Source organism: Crocodylus porosus, unplaced genomic scaffold (assembly GCF_001723895.1).
Source record: "Crocodylus porosus isolate Cpor-Errol unplaced genomic scaffold, CroPor_comp1, whole genome shotgun sequence".
Taxonomy (NCBI): Eukaryota; Metazoa; Chordata; order Crocodylia; family Crocodylidae; genus Crocodylus; species Crocodylus porosus.
The window spans coordinates 6,581,139-6,605,346 of record NW_017728947.1 but is presented as its reverse complement, the minus strand read 5'-3'; the positions used below and the strand labels follow the sequence as shown (position 1 = coordinate 6,605,346).

Sequence of the window (24,208 nt, the reverse complement as noted above, 5' to 3'; positions counted from 1 at the left end):
CTGCATCCTGGTGTGCTAAGGGGCAGGGGGAGCTCAGATGTTCCATGATAAAATACCCAAAATCAAATACCAAAAGTTATAGGTGCTTAGAAGTTATTTTGTTATAGTGATTGAGGCATTGGTAGGCTTCCAAATCACTTTAAAAATATAAATATATCAATAAAACATTGTGGTCACTTGATACAATATGTAGATATATAGTGATATTTCATTTTAATCACAGATTTTGCATTTGTAATTAGAATTTGCAGTTTTTATCAGAGAATATGCAGTTTTTAAAAAGAGAAAACCAGGATCCCTGGTGATTAAACTGTCAGGCTAGTTTAGACTTGGAGACAGAAGTGTGAAGTGTTGGATTTCCAAGTTCAGTTGCACAAATTTATTACTGCACTGCATGAATTTCAACTTAATATGGAGCAGTGAGAGAAATTGAAGTTCATATAAGAAAACTCTTAAAATACTGAATCATGAATTAGAAAAGAGAGGATAAAAGCAGTTGGAAAGATAATATTTGCTTCTTCCCTTTTTTGATTCTTTCTGTCCTTTATCTTTCTCCGTTCTCTTTCCCTTTCCTCCATGGAGCAGATGATGCCCTTTGGAATGAAAGTAAAAGAAATTCTCTCAAAAATAAATCTCTTTTGCAAAATGATCTAGGGAAGACACAGATTATGTATTACAAACTGGGGCTCTCAGCCATGACTGCTAAGATGGAAATTTTCATGATGTCTACTCGGAGCAGCTTTAGGGCATGTTGCTTCTAAGTAAGTTTTTCAGTGCTCCTCATGAGGAATGCGTTCAGTAGAGTGTAGAGCTGGTACAGCATGGGGGCACAGCTGCACCAGAGACTGGGAAAACAAGTTGTATGGCTTTTAAAACACTTAGAGTTGCTATAATGTAAGATAAAGCTAATTTGTTTGCACAGCTGCCACCTGTTGGATAACTCAGTCTGCCTCTGGCCTTGGGAGCCATACTGAAGCAATATAATGTTTGGCTTGTTTTAAATATTTGAACAAAATACCTTGTACAATGAAATCTAACATACCCTTTCTTAAATCAACCTTTTTTCAAATACAAACTGACCAAGGAAAGGAGATACCATTTTGAATTCCACTTTGGGCTTCTAAGAAACATTCACCAAGGATTGATGGGGCACAGGTATGTTTAATATAAATGGTAAACTTAGTCTATTCTTCTCTGGTTTTAGCTTTTATGACAAGAAGGCAGCAGTTCATGAAGCACTGTGTGACAACATTGACACCCGCACTGTCTTGGAAGAAATGCGATCTTTAATCAGTCAGAGCAACTCCTACATTGCTGCAAAGAAGTCTGCCAGACAGATTCCAAATAGACTTTTGCTGGAAAGCGTCAGTTCTTATCTCACTCAAATGCTAAAGGTATGTGATACCTTTACATAAAATTAAAATAAAGGTGCCAATACAGAACCCAAATGCTATAGTGACATTTCCCCAAATATAGATATGTATATAAATGTGTGACTATAGTGATGGGAGCAGTTTGGATTTAAAAATAAAATGCTAATCCATGGGTACAGTTGGAACAACCTGGAGTTCTCTCAACTGTGTTTTCAGTTTGATTATATTTGGTAAATGGTAATAAAGACAGAAAAATCAGACAGTAAAAAAAGCTGTGAACTGAAGTCATGGGATCACTAAGACAGGGACGGGCAATTATTTTGGGTAGAGGGCCGCTTACTGAGTTTTGGGAAGGCATCGAGGGCCTCATGAGAGGTAGCCGAGGGCAGATAAATATTAATTTTCTAAATTTTTTAGGGACCTCACAGGCCAGATAGAATGGCCTGGCAGGCCACATCCGGCCCATGGGCTGCATTTTGCCCACCCCTGCACTAAGACAGCTTGACTGTCAGTTGTTTGGGATGCTTTGTGACTAAAAGAAATCTCCTTGTGAGCTTCTGAAGAGATGTAGATAAATCAGATGGGTTTTTCAGATCTTAATATATTTTATTTCTGCCACAAAGGTACCTTTTCTTTAATGTGTAAATCCTTTTAATTTCCTTTTCTGTGAATAGATTTTTGGTGCCATAGAAAGTGATGAAATTGTCGGTTTCCCTGTTGGAAGAAACAGCCAAAATGTAAATGTAAGTGAAGAACAAAGTGCACTATGAAAGCTTACTCTGTTCTGCTGTACAGTTTGGCAGACTACATTAAAAAACAGCTACATGCAGATAAATTCCATTCATCCATTTTTAACAGTGTCTCTCTGAAATAATTCCATTAACATTAATTGAGAGATTTTACACTTACTCAGGGGCCAGAGAGCAGAATTTTATTGTGGGATCAGAATCTTTATCTCTAGTTTAATGATGGATAAATGGGGGCTGCGATAAGGTGGGAAAAAAACAGATGATTTTATTTTCTAAGTAATGAAGTCAGGCAAGAAAGAAGGAACCATTTTGACTCCAGACCAGTGGTGATCAAACCCTGGCCTATGGGCCAAATGTGGCCCATGGCCTCATATCATCCAGCTTATGATATAGGTTATGAAATTTGATGGCAGAAGAGCAGTGGTACCACACCCCACCTGTGGAGAGCCCCAGGTCCTGTGCACTGGCCCAGCCTCCTGATTCCAGTGCACAGCGTCAGGCAGAGGTGGCTCTGGGACCCAGGACCCATTCCTAGTGTGGTGGGGCTGCTGGAGGTGGCACCAGGCATCTGGGACCCAATCCCAGTGTGCTGAAGTGGGAATGGGTGGTGTCAGGCCCCTGGGGACCAATCCTGGTGGGAAGGAGGTAGTGCTGGGGTCCTGGGAACCAATCCCAGCATGTTGGATAGGAGAGGGCAATACTAGGCCCCAAGTGGCTAATCCCAGCACAGTGAGCAGGAGGAAGAGGTGCCAGGCCCCCAGGGATGAATCCTGGAGTGTGACAGTGAGAGGGGGCAGCGTCGGGCCTAGAGTCTGGTACTGGCATGCAGGGCTCATTCTGGCTCATGGACTGGCTCCACCCCACTCATCTGATCATTTGGGCCAAAAGGTTGGGCCACTACTGCTCTAAACCATACTTGTTAAAGTGAAAGGCTCCTTGCAGATACTTATTACTATATAAATAATTTTAAAAATAAAAGCAACAAAAGAGCTTATTGAGGGGTAACCCAAAAGGTAGCTGAGAGACAGTTGTTTGATCCTGATTTCCTTGTTTTCTGGTCTCCCTATAGTACACATAATGAAGAGTTATGGGTCAAATTTTATTTGGTTGTCAAAGAGTGATTTTTCTTGACACTAGTTGGGACACATTTGCTGCTGATAGGCTCACCTCTTCCACAAGGGAGTAATAATGATTTCTTCTCAGAGAGAAAATCCAACTTGAAAATACCGTAGCTTCTGTGTGTGTATGCATGCATGTGTGTTCAGTACAACATCCTTTGTTTTACCACTCCAACCATCATCATGTGAGATCATTCAGATGTAAGCACAATACATGTAGAATCATGTTATTGACTTCAAGTCATTTTTCTCTTTTTTCACACTTGTAGTGAAGAGTTTACTGTGTATCTCATATAAAAAAATCATGTATATTGATTGGATTTTTAATGGAGTTCCAAATTAACAAAAACTGTTGTCTTCAATTCCAACAGAAAGGCTACAGCCTTGTTCATTATCTTTCATAGATGAAATAAAAAAATGTTTCTGAGAGAACTGGCAGTACTTAGGAAAAAAAATGTGCCTAGCAAAAGGACTAGCATTAGCCTAGGCAACAAGCAAAATTTTTCATTATTCTAAAAACACTGCCAAGGTTAATAGGCATCAAAAAATTCTGAACTTGGAGTAGGATATAAAACTGTAGAGTTCATTTAATATATTATATATCCTGTTTTTGTGAAAACTCTTGCCATTTTAAGCATCAGAAGTCACTGTTAGCAACCCCATGCCTGTTAGCAAAATTGTGGTTTGTATTTTTAAAGAAAGAGGCTTGGATTTTCACCTATTAAATTATCAGTTGTTTGATCTTAATTTTTTTTAAAGATACATGTTAGAAAACAATTCATGATATTTATTTTCCCAGTGTTCTCTCCTTAAAATTTCTTGTTTTCATGAATGTATGGGCACCTACCTTCCAGGCTTTTCTTGTTCTTAGCAAAATTGTCCAGCTGAATGTCCAAGCTGCTTTTTTTTATACCTGTCCAAAGCCTAATTTCAGGCAGTCTGGGTGCATTTACATAGACTACGGTGGTTCTTTGGCACCTTGTCCATGAGTGGTAATGAGGGGGTAGATAGATCTGAAAAGGGGACCATCTCCACAAAGGGATACATTTTTAAAAAGCAGTACGTATTCAACCTTTTTGTCTCCCTTTCCCTCTGTTTAAAGAAATATTTGGAATAGTTGATCTTAAATGCTGAGCTTCTGCACTTAGGATATCCCAAGCAGCATTGGGGTGCAGTGCTCTTGTGTGAACAGCAACAGTTCATGTGCCTCTGTCACCTTTGAGGCAGAAGTCTTGAGATCTGTCATGGGGTTTTTACAAGGACATTTTCTTTTACCTGAGTTCACTGACTCTTATTTTGTTGCCAAAGCAGAGCCTAGTAATGTAAATTACTCCTTTTTCTTAAGCTGCAGGAAGCAAATAAAATCCTAGTAACCTGCTGTTTGTGGAATGGTTCTGTATTCTGATGTGAACATGACTTCAGGGCAGGTGCTTAGTGATACTCATGTGTGCTTTCTCTTGCAAGCTGTTTTACTTGAATAAAACAGACTACTGAACATGAAGGGACAATTCCTCAGTTGATGTGAATGCCAATAGCTCTATTGAAGTCAATGAAACTGACAGTATACACTAGCAGAGGACCCGCTGTGAGAGGTCAGTTATACTATACTCCATGTAACTCCCTAGAAAAACAGGGCTGAATTTAGCCCCAAAGTGCACAGATATCAAACAAAGGGAAAAAAAAAGAATATAAATTATCACAACCTAATCATCAAAATATTTGTTCCACAGCTTGAGTCTACAGTCATGCCGTACCTACAAGTTTTGTCCGAGTTCAGAGAAGGCGTGAGACAAATTGCCAGAGAGAAGAAAGGTGAGGGTTAGTTTTTCAAACAATTACAGCTGTGATTTAAAGAGGTGGGCAGAAATTAAAGGAAGGGTTTCTAAATATGCAGATTACATAGCATCTCTTGCTTAAAGAATAAAGGTAGCAGATTATATTTCTGTGTATGTATTCAGAATTAAACCAGAGCTTGGATGTTTTTGTGTGTGACTTGTTCCTTTTAATTATGACACTCTCTTCTTCAAGACAATGTATGTTTACTTAACTTGTTAAAGTATCCAAAAAATCATGTCTGTGTCATGGGCAGAAATCTCGTTTCATGTAGTACCTAAAGTATGCTGTGTACTTTTCAAACTTGAAAGCAGACATGTTTCCTTCTGTGAAGGAGAAGGTGGTAGAAGGGGAGTGAGGAGGTAGTAAATAGTTACTGGGCATGTCTACATGTGTGTTTACGCATGTGCCCTGACAGCCAATCAGGAGAGCAAGCTGGGGTGGGGGTGGGGGTGGGGATGAGGAGGTGCTGCAGTGTTCTATGTGGGGCCAGCTGTGCCCAGTGCGCCCCTCCCCCTCATAAGAGCCACGTGTACCCCCATGACCTTTCCGAGTACCCCATGGGTATGCGTTCCCCTGGTTGAGAATGCTTGCTCTAGATAGTTTGTATTCAAATAGGCCAAGATGTTCTTTCATCTGGTAACATAGTATTGTAAATCCCCAGACAGTATTTTATGATCTCTTTAGAGCATTCATATGGGAGTCTGCTGCAGGTTGTTTTGGTCTCTTTTTCTTAAAAGCTTTGATGCTGCTCTGCATGTTGGCAGCAGAACTGTTATGTTACAAATGCTGTTCTATTAATCTGTCTTTGATTGCACTGGTTGATTAGCTACTAATGGATTTCTTATTATTCCGCCTACTGTTCCCTGTGGATTTTTATGCATCTTTAGTGTGCAGTTGATACTAATTTTCTGGCAACTAATCTTAGAACTGAGATTGGGCTTGAAGGCAAAATAAGAAATTGATTTTTATTAAATGGATTGGATTGAGTGGGGTTGATAATTGCTGGCAAAGAATCTAACAAAGTGCTTTTCTACCATTGTGCAACTCATTAGCAGTTAGGATAACTATCTCATAAGCACAAGGACACACTTTGTTATATCTGAATGGTTGCGTTACCAGCAAGTTACGTATGCCTGGCTGATCTTGCAAATAGCTTTCTGTCAATTCTATTGTGTGTAAGTTTATATAGGTAAAAAAGTTGCATATGCTCCAGTCCAAAATTCGATTTTACCAGTAAAACAGTTCACAAGGCGTGCCATTGCCTTGTCATTTACAGTCTGGGAACCTTTCAAAAGAAGCTGAGGGAGCTATTACACAGTGCATATTCAAACATCCTTGAATAAACTCTTCTTTCTTTAACCAGAATAGCTAACATTGAAACATGTGAATAAAAGCCTTTATTTCACAAAGGCTAGAAGACATCTGAATCTCTGAGCCAGTTAGTCATTCTCTATATATTTAACCTGTGACTATTTCCTGTGAACAGGGTAAATGGGGAAAGGAGAATGCTGATGGTGCTCAATAGGTGTAGAGTGGGCAAAAATAACTAATTGAAATGCTTTTCATAGTTTCCAGAAAGCATTAATGGGTTTTTTAATCCTTTGCATTGTATAAAGTAAATTCACATTCTTTATTTCAGTACTTGAGAAAATTCAAAAGTCCTGCAATGTCTGTCTCAGTGATAATACATATTTGCAGCAGACGTGTTGCTCTGTCTCAGGGTTTTCAATGCTAGAGAATTTTCATTTGTAGCTTATTACTTATTCGAGTGGAATTTTTCTTTCTTGGGTACGTGCCAGCAGTATATTGTCTTATTGTACAGTTATTTATTTCTGAAATCTGTTCATTCTTTCACTGTTATCAAGGAATCTTTTGCAGCATGTTGTGAGCAGGTAGGTGGGCACCACCTAACACTGTATCCTAAACAGAGTGGGAGAAGTTACTCTCTTTTCTTAAAATATCAGACTGAAGAGACATTAGGACAAGCCACAGTGATTCTTACTGTACTTCCTCTTTTATAATGCCATAATGTTTAGAGTGCCTTAAAAACCATCACCCCTGCTAAATACCTTTATTTTACCCGTTCCTGTGCCCAACACAATTGAAGTTTATAGGAGATGTAAAGAGTGGGCACGGGTAAATCAGGGGTTTTGAAAAGGGATGTGCAGGTGGTGTGGTGCATCATCATATATAATGCAACATGTCTTTTTCTCCAGTTAAAGTGAAAGTAGAAGACTTGCCAATATACTAGGGACCCAAGGCTGTATTTATTCAGTTTAAGATCAAAGTACAAACAAATACAATGTTATTGGAACATGTACTAATTTGCTATCTTATTTACAACAAACTAGGTAAAAATAGTCCAAAATTGTTATTGTATTAGTCTTGTAGTCATTGTAGTTAAATAGTTACTCAGATTTGTTAAAAAAAAAATCTAGCCTCCTTTAGTATCTTGACAATGGATAGGCAGAAAGATAACTTGATTAATGGAACATCAAGAATATTTAAAAGGAGAGGATTGTTAACACCTATGGAATAAAAAGAGATTAGCAAGAATCAGGGAGATTATGATGAGCCATGAAGTCAATTGATCCCTCAGCCCTGCCTGAATAGAAATGCTGCAGTGTCTCCTGGGTAGCTGGTTTTAAAATTTGGGTGGAGCAGAAATCAAAGTGGGGTGCAACTGTACCACTTCTCCCCCCCTTGCCCCAGATCTTTCCCTGAGACTGGATAAGGAAAAAGCTTATAAAGAAATATTGTGTAGCTACTGCTTGATTCCTGAACAGTGTGCAGCTGGGCAATGCTGATGAGACAGCACCAAACATCGTTTTTCTATTTAGTCCTTTCTGTAGGCTCTTCCTTGGGAATAGCATGTTAGGATTGCTTTAGCTGTGGTCCATGAACAAAAAACCCAGTCACAGCCTCTCATACAGGTGACACCACAAATGGAGAAATAGCATAGTTTACCCCTATGAAAGCATGTGGAGCTTTTCTGCACTCTTCACAAGGCCTCATTTGATGATTGCTTCTGATAAATTATGAATATCTCCTGTATAAATCTCTCATTCTCTGGTGCCCTGAAGAATTTTTCCTTGCTTAAGTTTTTTTAATTATTCATAGTTTCAGATAAGTAAATATTTATAACAGAAGCAGCCACTGCTTTTATTACACAATAATGGATGCATCAGAAACAGTGCTTGCATTATGTTCACAACTTTTTCACGTAAGCTAGTCAACACCTTTTAGTATTCTTAGTTTATCTTAATTGGCTTCACTACATGTGCCTGGGAGAGGGATTGGGCCCATTGTGTCCACCCACTGAGAATTAAGAAAAGCTTAATTCACTGCAGACTAAAGCAAACACCCCTGTACCAAATAGGATGCTTTCACAGACAAGCAAGTACAGGTTGACTCAAGATCAATTTTTAGGGAAAAACAGGTGAGAAATGGTGGAACAGGATGTCTGTTCTCTTTAAGGATAGTAGGGATTAGGAGCCAATTAATCTCTGTTCCATGGTGTGGTTCTTAAAATCCCAGAGATGATGATGATCTAGGGAAGAGTAGTAGGTCATGTTGTGATAGTCACTGTCCTCTGGGAATTTTTCTTGCTTGAGAAGGAGTTATTTTGTGTTTAAAGCTTGTGGATCAGGAGCCTTGGGGTGGTTCCTCTCCTCCCAGTCATCAAGAACAAGCTCTGGGAGAGAGGGCTGCACCTATTTTTTGCCTTTTCACCCATACTGAGGACATGTGAACACCTTAAGGACTAATGCCTGTGGATTGTGGCCTAGCCCAGGAAATAAATGTACTTGAGCTGCAGAAAGGTCCTGTGGTTGTAGCTAGCCTGAGTCAACACAGCTCCAAGAAGGAGGGCAACAGAACTTCTGAGACAAGTGAAGCAGCCTACTTGGACCTGCACAGGAAAGGCTCTGGGACTCCTAAACTAAGTGGAAAGGGGATGGGCAAAAGGAGTCTGTATTTTGAAAAAAAGATATAGGAGGGAACTGACGGTAGAATACTTGCTAGGCCATATAAGGTCATGAGGTGACACCCTGAGATGACATCTGCCCACACAGAGGTTGCTGACACTGCGCGAAGGCACAGACTGATTTTTAGCATTTGGACCATCTGTGTTTAATGTATCAAGGTTAGCACAGCTGAACACCCCCCCTGGAACAGTAATTTATGGTAGCCCAGGTGAGTGCTTTAGAGACTAAACCACACACTGGATGCTTAATACTTGAGAAATGTGAACAAGTTGCACTATTCCTTATACAGCACATTTAAAAATACTTTTAAATATATGTTTATATTACATTTACTGAAACAAGAGTGCAAGAGAAACTTATCTAGAGGAAAGGCCTACTTATTAAAAGCTCATACTGTCAGACGATGCAAATCAATCTTACCACATTTAGTAACCATTTTCTTCTAAATGAGACTATGAATCAGACAGTGATACTAAACTGTGATTACCAGCCCCATAAATATATCCAGAGGAAGCTATAATTCCTAGTGTTGTTTTAACTGCTTCTGCTGTTCCTCATCCTTTCTCATTGCTTACATTTGTTTGACTAAACATATTATTTTTCTCTGAAGTCTCTTGAGTGGTATTTGTTTTCAGATAAGTGTGTGTAAGTAGTGAGGGTCTCAATTTTGGTAATTCAGGATACAGTGTACTTTTACAAGAAAAGCCATAGTCTCTTTGCCAGTTGCAAATCAGCTACATAATTCTTCTGAAATCTCTCTCTGATTTTGCAAATGCCTAACTTAGAAAGAGCTAAGAAGAGGTAGATAGGGGAAAAAAAACATTGTAGGAAAGATAGTTTTTCAAGATCTGGTATGGCAGGACATATAGTTTTTTGGATCTGGGATAAATCCAGTCACACATGACCTTTCTGTTGATATTGTGACTGAATTCTAGTTAAGAGAAAAATCAGAAAACCCAGAATCAGAGAATGAAGCTGGGCTGCATGCCTACCCTTTCAGCTTGTTGGCATGCGGCGAGCTCAGTATCAGGGAGCTCCATAATTCTGGGCTCCCCATCTGCTGGCCTGTTTAAAAGACATGCATGCAGCCAGTAGACCTTTAAATAGTAAATCACCATGCTCCACAGCTCCCTGCATCATGGACCTTTAAATGGTATATGTGAAGTTGGCTGACCTCAAGCCTTTCAAATATGCTGGTGTGGGGATCTCAAGATCATGGAGCTGCTCCCCACTATCAGGTTTCCTACATGCCCCTTTAAACTTGCCAGCCTCTGGGGAGTTTGGCATTGGAGGTGTTCAGCTCCCTGGGCTAGGGACAGACATTCAAAAGCCTGAATTGATTCTGTCTTTGCAGGTTAGTCTAACCTGGCTAGGCTGAACTGGTTCCTAACCATACAGGCAATCCATCTGGACTGAGGGAATTCAGGCTCATGCCTGCAGTGGCTCAGGCTGGAAGCCAGAGGGTGCTAGAGCAGCCCTCCCTGCCCTTGCAGAGCTGAGCTGAGCTGGCTCCATAGTTTCATAGTTGGTAGAGTCAGAAGGGACCTAAGCAGATCATCTAGTCCAACCCCCTGCCATGGGCAGGAAAGGTGGCTGTCTAGCCTCCTTCTGAAGACCCACAGGGTAGGGGCAAGCACCACTTTGAAGTTGGTGCCAGCACCTAGCTGCCCTGACAGTGAAGTAGTGCCTCCTGATATCTAGCCTGAATCTACTCTCAGGCAACTTATGGCCGTTGTTCCTTGTTACCCCTGGTAGTGCATGTGGGGAACAGGGACTCTCCCATTGCATGCTGGTCCCCCTTGGCAAGTTTATAGGCAGCCACCAGATCTCCTCTCAGCCTTCTCTTGTAGAGGCTGAACAGGTTCAGCTCCCGTAGCCTCTCCTTATAGGGCCTGCCATGCTGCCCCCTGATCATGCAAGTGGCCCTCCTCTGGACCCTCTCGATGCTGTCCACATCCCTCTTGAAGTGCGGCACCCGGAGCTGGACGCAGTACTCCAGCTGCGGCCTGACCAGTGTCACATAGAGGGGGAGGATCACCTCCTTGGACCTGCTCGTGATGCATCTATGGATGCATGGCAAGGTGCGGTTAGCCTTCCTGACCGCGTCCCCACGTTTGCAGCCCATGTTCATCTTGGAATCGGTAGTGATTCCAAGATCCTTCCCTGCTTCTGTGCTGACAAGAAGGGAGTTCCCCAGGCTGTAGGCTCCAGCAAGGCTCTGATTAGGGAGGGGGTATAAACCCCAACCCTGCCTGCAGTCCCAGGGTTTTCCCCGCTTGCTGTTCAAGCGGCAGGAGTGTTGCCAGCCTGCAGCCCTGGGCTAGCACTCTGAGACAAGTGGGTGTGTGCAGTGCATGCATCTGTTGATGATATGGAGTTTTCCACTCTCCCTCCCTGCTTCTTTATACAGTACTGTCTTCACCAAACTGACAGGCAGGCAAGCAGGGGTTGGAGGGGCTGATAACTGTGTTTATCACCCTTATCTCAGTGTTTATCGCTCCATTAAGACTGTTGATTCTACCTGTTGATCCAGTACGGACCCAGCATGTGGTCTGTTGTTAGCTAATACACAAACACCTCCTCAGCAAGGCAGAGTGAAGGGGAGAATTCCTCCTTGGCACTGGAGGGCAGGGTGCAGAGAGGGAACAAACAGCATTTCCAAGATAGGACATTAAGCTACCTGTTACTTAGCTCCAAAAAGCCTGTCTGCCTTGGTTCTCCCACAGCACAGACTGTAGCCAGCATGTGGTCTGCTAGCTAATGCTGTGTCTGTGTCTGTGAGGGACAGGGGATGCCTACTTAGCACAGAGAGGGGTGGGGAGGGGGAAGCAGAAGCCAGGCAAACGCCTGCAGAGACTGCTGAGCTCCAGTGAGGGAGCAGAGGGGAGGGGCCTGCGCTGTGGAGCAGAGATCCCTACCCAGACAGAGAGCATGCTGGGATGCTGGGGGTATCTGGTTTATCTTAAAATAGCAAGGAATCTCGGACGGACATTGCGTAAACTGGTTTGAGCCGAATCAGTTAAGTCTGATACTACATTCAACCAGGTTTATCTCAAACCAGTTTCTGCCATTTTCAAACTGGTTTATGTGCACTGAACATCTGTTCTGTTACAGGTTTAAACCAGTTTCTGATTACTTAAACCAGGTTTGTGTGTAATGTCTGTCCCTAGCTCTGGTAATAGCCTCCCCCTATAGACAACGCATAGGGAGGGCACGGGATTGCATGACCCCACAAGATGAGCCACTGCCAGCTTCTAAGGCAGTTTCTGTTCACCACTGCTGACAGCATGGACAGTGTCTGGAGGCAGTCTCCACTCGCTGGCCACCGCTTGCCAACCCCCTGCCCCCTCCCCGCTCACCACCGACGCTGCTGTGGCCGCCTGCAGGCAGTCTCCACTTGGCCTGCCCTCCCCGCCGACATCATCGTGGCTGCCTGCAAGCAGTCCCTGCTTGCCGCCCCCACCACCAACACTGCCACCGCTGCCTGTGGGCGGTCGCTGTGCCCCCTCCAGCCTCCATTTGTCATTCATGCCTCCCCCCATGTCAGGAAATTTAAGTGGGCACCTTTAAACTAACATGCCATATCTTATAATTAACTTGCAATACAAGCCAGCCACAGAGATGTTCCACATTTAAATGCAGTTTACCGTTTTTATCATGCAATAAATTAGTTAAACCTGTGACATTACAATTTGTTGCATACCAGGGGCCTAAAAGGTGCATCCTAATGCCCTTTGTTGAATTGTTAGTACTTTTTTAATTTCCATCTGCTGTTGCTTCTTTCCTGTTCTGGTCTTTTTTCATCTCTGCTTTTTCTTAACAATTTTTACTTTTCTTCTTTGGTTTATTATTTCCCAGTCACCAGGTTTCTATAACTGGTCCTTTCCTTTTTTATGTCCTTGAGTGACAAGGTATTTAGCTGAATTTATAAATTTGTTGGCATCTGACAGGGCCATGCCATGAGTGCTGCTGCTGTGGCCTCCAACTTGTGACCTCAGGGCTGTCAACTGTGCTTCTTAGCGTCCATGCCATGCGAGCCCTCCCTACAACTGGTACAGGAGCTATCTTTTGGTAGCTCTGTGTTGCATGAGATCTGCTTTTGCAGTTGAATTGAAAATGATGAGACCAGGAAAAAAACAAGGGCTGGAATGACAAACCACATCCTGTACTTATAGCTGTGTACACGAGCATCTCCTGTGGCCATTTTATTTAAGATCAAAGGAGCAGAGCGGGAAAGTAGATTTTGCAACTGCCTGACTTGAAGAGGGCTGGAAGGAGATAGATAATAAAAACAAAAAATATTGTGTTATCCTCATAAATACACCTGCAATGGAGAATGGGGTGGATGCAGTCACTGTAGTTGCCTCAAACTGTTACTTTCACAATGGACTAGGTTAGTGTCAACTGGGTCAAGAAATGGTGCATTTAATAATAGAGCATGCAGCTGTAGTAGAAGCTAAAAAAATGGCAGTTCTGTAAAGGAAACAGAGTTGTTAGTAAACATTTCAATGAAAGACAGTAATAGTTTTATTTATTTAGCAAAGAGCCTGAAAGACTTGACCACAGAAAGTGATACTGAACAAAATTGCTTCATCTCTACAGAATTCTAATAATTAACAAGTTAAAATACTGAAAGTAAAGATATGTAGGGTTCCCTTGGTTTTTGTCATTCCTCATTTCACTAATTCCATTTACCTGCTTTGTGAGCTAAAACAAAACTTAGACAAGGCTGCCAACAAAAATGTTCCTCAATTTACTATCCAAAATGTTGTGTTAGATACAAAATGCCAATACAGATTTGTTAAATGCCTATCTGAATTAGCAAAACAATATTAAACATTAAGGCTGCCTACCTTTAAATTTATCTTCCTTCTTCGTTTTAGATTCTTCAGCAGAGTTTAGAGCACATGACTAAGGCAGTTGGAAGCAGACTTCAGACGAGCCTTAATGTATGCTTGATTGATTAGACAGGGCTAGAGATTTAAAATAGCTGAATGAAAATGTTATCCCAAGCTCAGCAATTAAGCTTATTAAAAAGCTTTAAAGTATACTAAATTATTTTCTAAGCAGGTAATGGCTACGTAGGTGGTATGCTGCTGTTTTCTGCACAATAAGTCTTTCCAGCACTTATGCCTGGTAACTCATCTTTCCTTCCCCACTGTTAGACTTGTCTGCTGTACTTGTACATTGTCATTTACTGCTGATTGCAGACTCTTCAGGATGTGTGGACTGCACCTTCCACAGTGGAGCATTGATCCTTGGAGGCCTGAGAAATCGCACCTAATAATGGGCATCAAACATTAAGACCAAATATGGCCAGTTTCACCTACCTTGTAGTTAGTTGTATTCATCTTTTGTGAAAGAGGCTTGCTGTCTTGCCATTCACTTTTATTTGACATCTGGTGATTTTGGGAGGAAGGGTTGATAATACTTGTTGTTTGTTTTCCAAACTGTTTATAAAAAACGACTGTGGTTTGATTCAGTGTGATAATTTCTGTGGTCTTAATTACAGCTGTTACGGTCACACCAAGGTTACAGTTCATCCTTAAATGGAATGGTGAAGTAATAGTTCGTAACATGCTTTTGCAATTTCAGGAGACATTCATGAGGTAGAGAAGGTTAGACTTGCACATGACCTTTCTGTTGATATTTAGACTGAATTCTAGTTAGGAGAAAAATCACGCATTGTAATGCCACATGATATCCAGCTAGTATAGGACTGCTGGTTCTGGAAGCAGACTGTATCACAGAGCTGAAGTGTTCTGTTGGTTTCCAAGAGCAGTTGTGGAATATTGGGATGAGTGCATACATTTCAAGTCTGTCTCCTGAAAAACACATGCTTGCTCTTTTGTCTTGATGTTATATAGGATAGAGGCTCAGAAGGTTACACTGCAATGAGAGGGTGCAATGAGTAACCTCACATAAATTGACCATACAAAAAAATCTTTTATTGATCTAATTATATGAAAGAGTATTACTTTTTTGCCTGTAATTAAATAACTGTTGAAGAGAAGTACATTTTCTTTTGAAATATGCATCAACAATTTAGTTTTCTTTGTATGGTAGTTCCTGGAGTCCTGCAGTTGAGCGATGCTCTTCGAGATAACATCCTTCCTGAGCTTGGAGTTCGATTTGAAGATCATGAAGGTAGCTAACCACATGTACTGCATATCATAGAAATGTAGTGAATTCTTTTTTTAAGATATTGAAAAATTCAAACATGCCGAAGAGTAGTAGGGAATCATAACTTGACAGACACTAAACACAGTAATTTTGAGTAAGCCAACATAGGTCATGTTTTAAAATAATCCTTGATAAATCAAGAAAATGTGAATATTGGGATCAGCATTTGTTTTCTTTCTTTTCCTCCAGGACTCCCAACTGTGGTCAAACTGGTAGACAGAGACACTTTACTAAAAGAAAGAGAAGAAAAGAAAAAGGTTTGAAATTATTTAAGTGGATTTAAATATTTACACACATCAATAAAATGTGTGCTAAAGTGATACTGGGCCCATCTACACATGCATTTAATCTGGCCTAGATTTACTGTAAAATAAGCCAAAGTAAAGGTTTTTGGGCAGCGTCTGCACTTGCAGGGATTAGGGATCAGATTTGTACCCAGTTCCCTGCAGCCCTGCAGTGGGCCCCTACTGCCACCAGGGGGAGCTCCAGGCTCCCCTTGGGTGCTAGTCCAGGGGCTGGCAGGGAGTAGTCTCCTGGCCCCAGGGGGCTGCTTGTTGCTGAGGTGAGAACAGTGTCCCCCTGCCCTTGCATCAGGGAGCTCCTGGTTCTGGCTCAGGGAGGGGCAGGTCGCTGCTAGCTGCCCCACCGGCAGATTGGGGCAGGAGGCTGGGACCTACATCACCCCTACAGCTCCATGCAGGCCCGGTACCTCAATCACCCGATCAGGGCATGGGGCTACAACCTGCCCCTGACCAAGACAGTTTCTGGCCAGCCCTGCGCTGTGCATGTGCAGCCTGGAGCTGGCTGGGGCCTGCCCAAAACAGGACAGTCCCCAGCCACCTCTAGGCTGCATGTGCTTCCCCACACAGCCTGGGGCTGGCTGGGAACTGTCAGGGTCTCCCAGTCCCCTGCTCCCCAATCACAATGGCAAAGTGGGGGCTGAGAGATAAGGATCACCCAGCCCCCATTCCCTGATCTCAGTCTCAGAGCAGGGGGCATAGAGCTCCCTGCTGCTGGGGCAGCGGGGCATAGTTCCTGCTTACACTTCTGTGGCAGAGCCTACACTGGCGGGGAACTATCTCCTGCCCCTTGGTGGACAGCTGACTGGGAGCAGAGTTTGTTCCTGGACAGGTGTCTGCATAAGCACTATGGTGCCATTACTAACGTTGAATACATTTGCTACTTGCGTTTGCAGGTAGCAAATTTACTCAGGATTAGGGAGGTTTACTGCAAAGTACGTATGTGCATGTTCAGACACACATACTTATTTAGCAGTAAACTATGCTAATGCAACACTAAACACCTCATGTAGATGCACCCACTATATATAGGCTTGCTGATTTTGTGACGAACAACATTTGAATATAAATAAAATGGGGTTAAAAGGACACACAAACGCGTAACAAACCTGAAATAGCAGCTGAGAAAATAAATTTAAGATAATTGCCTGAAAAATACTAGGGAAATTTTAATGATATATTTGTATGTTTCAAGAGCCTTTATAAAATTGTGATCTGCTGAGTGTGGTGTCTGTGTCTATGACAATTTCTATTAGTAATTTAGTTTGATACTTTACAGTGCAAATCAGAGTTACATATTCATATAAAACTAGACTGTGTTGGCTCAGTATCTTTTGATAACAAAATGAAATTGTTAAATCTTCATTATTGTAGCACTGGATGAGGAAAGAAAAGAACCAGCATGTGATTGTGTAATAAGATTGTGTTGTAATGCAGATCTCCAAGAGAGCAAAATGAAAGATGCACAGAAACCTGACTTTTGAATGCATGATTTTCCAACCTTGATAATGTTCTCCTAATAACAATTTTTATGTGAAACCTTTTGAGGTTTGTAAAAACAGCAAAATTCCATGATGTTGGAATTATGCTGAATGGAACTGGTTGGAAAATGCTATGGTTTTTTTTCCCTTGGAATATTTTTATGGCTTTTTTCCCCCAGGAAATTAAATCAACTATTGAAAAGATTCAGCCAAAATTCCAAATATTTTAATAAGGATATGCTGCCAACATTCTTCCTGGGACTTGTAGTTCAGTCCCGTATCATTGTACTCCTTAATGGTTGGTACACCTTGCTCAGATTGCATTTCCACTGCTGATCTCTGACGAAGTTTAGCTGCCAAACTAACGAGTCTCTGCTGTACATGCATGGACTGAGATTTTGAAGAGGTTTAAAACTTGATCTTGGGAACAAAAAAAGGCACATTTCTGAACAAAGATTAACTCTCTTGTCTTATTTCAAGCTAAAGTATTGGAAGCACTAGAGTTACTCAGTGAAAGTTGTAAGAATTGCTTAACATGGGTGACTAATTTTCCACAGTTTCTTTCTCTAGAATGGCTGAACTGTGTTTCTAAAATTTCAGACTAAGATAGACGTCCACTGCAGAAATTATCAGTGTGAACTATTGACATTAGGCAATGTTTTAAACAAATTTAAAATGGGATTTTAAAATGAAAAAGGAGTAGGCAACTTCACCTAGTTTTTAGTGTTTTAACTGTAGGTGGTTCTACCGGGTGTATGTATAATCAGATATATAAAACAAAGATAGTTGGCTCACATGATTAAGGGAGAACCTAATACAGTGGTTTCATTTTGATTCAGTAATACTGCTTTTCAATTAACTTCACATAGATTGAAGAGGAGAGAAAAAGAAAGAAAGAAGAAGCAGCTAGGAAAAAACAGGAACAAGAGGTAAATTATCCAAATAACTGTTTAAATTTATACTTAAATGAACATTTGCTTTTTGAAGAAAAGTGTAAATAGCAGTATTTAATGCTCATAAGCATACATTTAAGGCCAGATTTTTAGCTCAGCTTCCGTTGGTCATCCACTGTTCTTGTGTGTGTGTAACTTTCTGCTTACAATTATTTCCCCCTTGCAATTTAGGTTGTTTAAATGATCAGTGCTCTTATGGCTTCCATGAAAAGTTAGAAGAGATTTTGCCTGTATCATTTAGTATTTTCTTCCCTCTTTACTGCCATATAGATATGCATGAAAACAGGATATTTGCACTTCTAAGAGTCCATCTGTTCCTGCTGTTTATGCTTGACATGAAGTCTAATGTTCTATGAAGACATATTCATCTCCACAGCATCTAACTGCAATAGCACAAAGGTTCAAGACTTCAGGTAAAGACCAAGCAGGAAGAGCAGGTGGACCCATAAGGAGCACAGATCCTGTTTTCATGCAAATAGCTTTAGTAGTAAAATATAGAAAAATAAGCTCACGCAGTGTGCTCTGAAGAGAAAATCATCTGGCATCGTTGCATTCGACATAGATTACTTTTAATGATGTTAAGAACACATTCTTTTCAATTAAGCAAAAGTCTAGTTGTGTCTTTAATGTGGTTTATTTACTTAGGTCTGGATCCTGCTCTTGGCCTGTTTGGATCAAGGATGCTCTGTATGGTTAAATGGGTCTTTCTACACTGAGTAGATTAGTAACTCGCCTGTGTTTTTGTTTGTATCTAAAATACAGTACAACAAGAAGCTACATTCAGCTTCTACAGCATGTAAGCTATTTATTCCGGGTGGTTGCAACGCACACTTCTTCTCTTTTTGTCTTAATTGAATCCTAACTGATAAATTGTTTTAAAACAGTATTAAGTTCATTTGTATCCTGCCAGACAGATACAGTCAAGATTTGTTCAGAGTTGCCCTTCCTTGCCCTCTTCTTTTCACATAAACACGTTTGGTTATAGTGCAGTCTGATTTGCAATTTAGATGTTCTTTGTTGCAGTGCATGGATAGTTTTCAGGAAAGGACAAATGACCATTTATTTCATTGGGATGGTAAATACTTTTTAAATTTGCAATGCATGTTTTATATTGCAGGCTGCAAAACTGGCAAAGATGAAGATTCCACCAAATGAGATGTTTAAATTGGAGCAGGACAAATATTCCAAATTTGATGAAAATGTAAGACATGGATTTTTTTTCCCTTAGACAGGAATGAAATTCTTATTTTTCATTTGGCCTGTAGGTAACTGATTCTCTTCTTATTAAATGTCAGTAGAGCCCTAAGACAGTGGCCATGGACAGGCATTATATTTGTGCCAGAAGAAAAGCTTTTCTTTTGGATAAAAAAGAAAGCATACAGCTGTTTGAGGAGTATGATGTGCAAGAGAAATGTCTCTTCTGCAGGAGAAATCTTCCTTCTTTGATCAAGAAGAGCTCTCCCCTACTCCATTAACTTGAACTGTTGTATGCCTCTCTCAGGTATTGAGGACACTCGGTATCCTACAGTCCTCTGCTCTCACTCCCCTAAAGGGAGAGGGAGCGAAGGAGAACATTGGCTCCCTGATAGCTCGTCCTTGGATAGGGTGAGTTATCAGGGAGACTTGTGGGGTCTCTGTCATGAGTGATAGTACCTCAAAGCCACTGAACAGATCTGGAGCACCCCAAGTCTGTGCAAAGGGGTGGGAGGGCATTCTCTCAAACTGCCAACAGCCCCAGACACTTGTCTCCTGCTCCGGGCAAGACCTGGAACTGATTTGGGTATGGGCAGGGAGTAATTTCCACAGGTATGCTACCTCTGTCTTCCATCCTGTGGCCCCAGGTGACCCATAAAAGTGCCCAGGGTAGGGGGGCATTCCTCAGCAGCAAGAACCTGGGCTCTGGGATGGTTCCTGCCTCACCCTCACCTCCCTGCCTGTTCACCTATGGGGCATATGACCGGGGGGAAGGGGGGCTCCTCAGTCTGGGAACCTGCCAAGGCTTTCAGAATGTTCCAGCCCTGGGTATATTTGCCTCCCACCCTGAGCACCTCTCCAGGGTGATCTGGAAGAATACATGGAGTGGGGGGCCATTCTCCTGCAGTGGTAATCCTCCAAGGCTCCAGATGGGTTCTCACCACAGAAGAATCCCTGCCCACTCCTCCAGGGCAAAGGACTGTCTGTGTGACAGCTGCTGCTTTTACTGCAGCTGCTAACTGCCCACTGACAGCCTGACTCTTTTCCTGGTAAGTGGGCTCCCTTAAGGGTGTGGGTGAACCAAAGAGTGCCCCTCTAGTACCGCCTGACTGGAGACCTTGCCTGTATAGTTCCCCAGGCAGGGGGCTAGGACATATGTATGCTCTGACTCCCTAGCTATTTTTCTAGCACGATTAATATCACAGAGCTGTTTAGCTTTAGAGATGAACACCTGCCCATGGCCTGAATCTGGTGGGAGATTACATATTTCTTGAACAAGGCGGCCTGTTTTGTGACTGCTTGGGTTTATTTTAACATGCCATGAACTTACCTGAACTGGATAAGACTTCCCTGTGGATTTCGGGGGTCTGTTGCAGAAACCTCTTAGAATGTCCTGTTGAGAGGCAAGGATTGCACTCTGATAAACAGGGCCTCTAATACTCAAGTTTCCACATATCCACTGGTTTGTTCTATATCCCTGTGCTTTCCCATTGGCTCTGCCCACTGTGCCACTTTTCTCTGGCAGCCCCAGCTCTGTTGGAACCTTGCCAACAAATTCTCCCTAACCTGCAGGGTGAAGTCAGGTGTTTTCTGAAAAAAGTAGTATTATTGCATGTGCAAGGAGTTTCTGTCCTACCTCCTTCCCCTAGGTCACACTGTGGGCAACTGCTGTGTCATGCAGAAGTAAGTCCTTTGGATGCAGGTCATGGAGAGAAAAAAAATCTGAGCTGAAAATTTTAACAGCAGTTTCACAGTACAGTTTATTGCTTTTCTTTTAAAATCTGAGAGGTAGTAAGTTGATCTGTCCTGAACAGTGACCTGAAACGCTTGCATACAAGCCAGCAAATACAATGATAAATTGAGTCACTTAGATATTTTTGTATCAATTTTACTTTTAATCCTTTCTCCCATCCAGAGCACATGATTCTGATGAAAAGAGACAACAGAGTCCCATCACAAATTCATCAGATTGTCTATAGGCAAACAAGGTCTCTGGATGGAATTTTCTAAGATCTTTCTGTTCTTAATATTGCAGGGATTTCCTACACACGACACTGAAGGCAAAGAGCTCAGCAAAGGACAAATGAAAAAACTGAAAAAACTTTATGAAGCACAAGAAAAACTATATGAAGAGTATCTACAAATGGTTCAGAATGGAAGTGCACAATGAGAAGAAAACCTGGACAGTCTCTTTTTAGATAAAGGCGAGTGTTGGGTCACCGGTGGAACAGGAATGAGCATAATCAGTGCTCAGATTGTGTTTACACTTTCTACCGTGTGCAAGCTAAAAAAAAATCCTAATTGAAATGGATTAATATATCAGCTGGTTTAGGGAGTCAATAAAAATTATTGTTATAAAAAATAACCTGTATAGATGTTTGTATGTCAGTTGTTAGAGTGAATGTTTGCTGGTTCTTTTTGCAAAAATGCTGCATGTTTCGCTAATCCATATAAGGTTTCTTTGTCATTATAGACAATTTGGGCCGCTGGTAATTTGTCATGTATGCCAGTCCTTATCCACCTAATATCCAGGAGTACAGTTTACTAAAGGAAAGCTGATCACTGTGTCCCCCCATAAATATTTCTCAAATGATTTTAATGTTATTTAAGCAGGAAGAGCTGTAAATAGTTCAGCCCTGATGCTTCTGTTGCCCTTACTAGAAACTCCAAATATACACACAGAAAAATCTGTTGTATATGCCAACAATCACTTTCATGGGGTTAAACTGTCACAGCCCTTACTCACAGGAAGAAGCCCCATTCCACTTACTTCTTCCCCTGCTTAGGTTGTGATTTCAATCACAGAGTTAAATGCAGGGACTACTCACCAACTGTGAACAAGACAAGAGAAGTAATCCTTGTCCCTGGCACTGGAAAAGGGAAGAAGGGTCCTCTACAAAAAAGGGATGAACTAACTAGCTAGGTCAAAGGGGCGGTAAGAGTAGAATTGTGTGACTGAGTTGGGATATTTGTTGCTTGATCCACTCTTGGAAGCAATTTGGCTATGCACTTGCTCTTGCTCAGGTCGGGCTTAAAAGTCACAGGCCAGCAAAGGGTTAAGAAACAAATTTGTTTGCAATGTGGCTACATAAAAAAAAAAAAAAAAATCTGCCATGAGAGTCCTGTGCTACTGTTTCGCTTACAGTGCGTGGTACCTGTTAACCCATTTTACACACAGGAAAACACTTTTCTCTCTCCCTCTCCCTCTGTCTCTGTGTTAAAAATCACAGAGAAGGTCAGCAGAATGAAAAATTAAACTTGGATTTACTCAAAAACTGGTCTTGTGCTTTAACCAGTAGACCATGTTTCTGTCCCTCTTTAATAGCCACTCCTCTTCTAATGGCTTATTGTAATCTGTATCTTATTAAGTATGAAGACTAACATTCTTACCTTTAAAAAGATGACCCCAGCCAGGTGTTTGTCCAATCTCCTCTTAAATACCTCCAAGGAAGGGGACAGCACTGCCTTTTCTTCTCTGTAAGCTTAACGTTTTTCCAAATGCTGCTGGTTCTTCCAACCCTGAATTTCCTGAGGGTCTGATCCAAAGCTAGTGGGGTCAGGAAGCCATTTGACCGCATCACATTCGTTGCTCTGGGTAATCTTTGCCCCATGTGCCTCTGCTCATTTTCTTGTACTCTCCCATTCTCATCCCCATCCCCTCCTCTCTGTGCATAGTCTACCTCCCCTTAGTCTCCGTTGTCACTCTTACAGTTTCACTCCTTTGCTTAGTTCCTTGCACTCTGAACCTCTCCAGACCCACTTCTTTTAGGAATACTCTATTCACTGCACCTGGTAACTCCCACACTTGAACTGTTCTTCCACAATAATTCTCTCCCCTGTTTCTCCTAAGTAGCTAACACTTAAGAGCAAGGAATGTGCCTGACTCCCTAAAGCAAAAATAAATTGACAATTCTGTATTTTTTAATTTAAAAATAATACTTAAAGAAGCAAATTGAGTTAGCTGGCAGCTACTTGTGCAAAGTAACATCCGTTAAATGTGTTCATCTTGATGCATGAGCCATAACAAACAGGAAAATCTTTAACAATATTAAGTAAATGGGACTTTTGCCCAAGTTAGAACTGTGGAATTGGACCCTTTTTCCCAAAGGACAAAATGTGTCAATAAAACAATCGTCTTGATTACCAAACGCCCATGGGAATATGTTGCTGGGTTATGCTGCTAGCCGTCTCCATGTCATTTAACTAGGAAGCAAACTATCAAATTATTTAGAAACAATTGTTATAATGATTCTTTTGGCCACCACCATATTGCAAGAAAGCAACATGACCCAATGAGCAGGCAAAAGAGCGATTTGTTAGCAGACATCAATGCTGCAAGTAGGATTACAAATGTGGCATTTAAACAGACTGCCAAATGAGGTGTGTCATTGATCTCTGTAGTCATTGAAATGCACAGCACAGAATCTGTTCCCTGGCGATCCATCAAGGTGTCATTTAAGTGAATTCTGTTGCACTTGTTAAGGGGAGAGTGACTTGGCAACCAGAAGAAAAGAATGCACAAATGTCTTCTGTCAAAGAGCAGACTTAGGCCAACTCCATAGTAACTTCTTGGTTTTTGATGTAACAGTATAAAAAATACACTGGAAGGATCAATAGTTGAGTTTTATCTTCTATTTGAAGAGAATACTCTTCCAGATATCACAAAAGTTAAAATTTTATACTTGAGATGCACTTGGGTTTTTTTAAAGGAAAAGTTTTGCCTCCCATTCTATGCTATCACTGCTCTTTATCTTCAGTTTTTAGGTGATGCATGTATAGCTTGGTAGGAAAGAGAGGGGATTTTCTTGTGGTTAATGTGTTTTTTTTTTTCACTTGAATACTGATGAACGTTGCCAGTTCTGAGCAGATGGAGTCTTTAATGATTGTGCTTAATATCATTTTAGTCCTGAAATTTTTAGAATGCACATAGGTCTGTATCGTTCAGTAATCATATTTAGCAGTGATCCCAGACATCGTGGTTTTTTGGTACTTAACTTGAGAGTCCTTAAGTGGGCCTGGTTTTCAGAGGAAATAGA

General features: G+C 41.4%; 1 protein-coding gene across 2 annotated transcripts in view; it reads left to right on the top strand.

Moving 5' to 3' along the window:
• CARS (cysteinyl-tRNA synthetase) overlaps positions 1–22,382 on the top strand; it is a 56,147-nt gene extending 33,765 nt beyond the window's left edge. For both annotated transcript variants that reach the window (XM_019551999.1, XM_019552000.1), the window contains 8 exons: positions 1,205–1,394; positions 2,048–2,116; positions 4,971–5,052; positions 15,129–15,209; positions 15,435–15,502; positions 17,895–17,954; positions 19,096–19,179; positions 21,208–22,382. In XM_019551999.1, the coding sequence (XP_019407544.1) occupies positions 1,205–1,394; positions 2,048–2,116; positions 4,971–5,052; positions 15,129–15,209; positions 15,435–15,502; positions 17,895–17,954; positions 19,096–19,179; positions 21,208–21,342 (769 nt within the window). In that variant the 3' untranslated portion in view covers positions 21,343–22,382. The remainder of the gene's footprint in view (positions 1–1,204; positions 1,395–2,047; positions 2,117–4,970; positions 5,053–15,128; positions 15,210–15,434; positions 15,503–17,894; positions 17,955–19,095; positions 19,180–21,207) is intronic.
• The last annotated feature ends 1,826 nt before the right edge of the window (positions 22,383–24,208 follow it).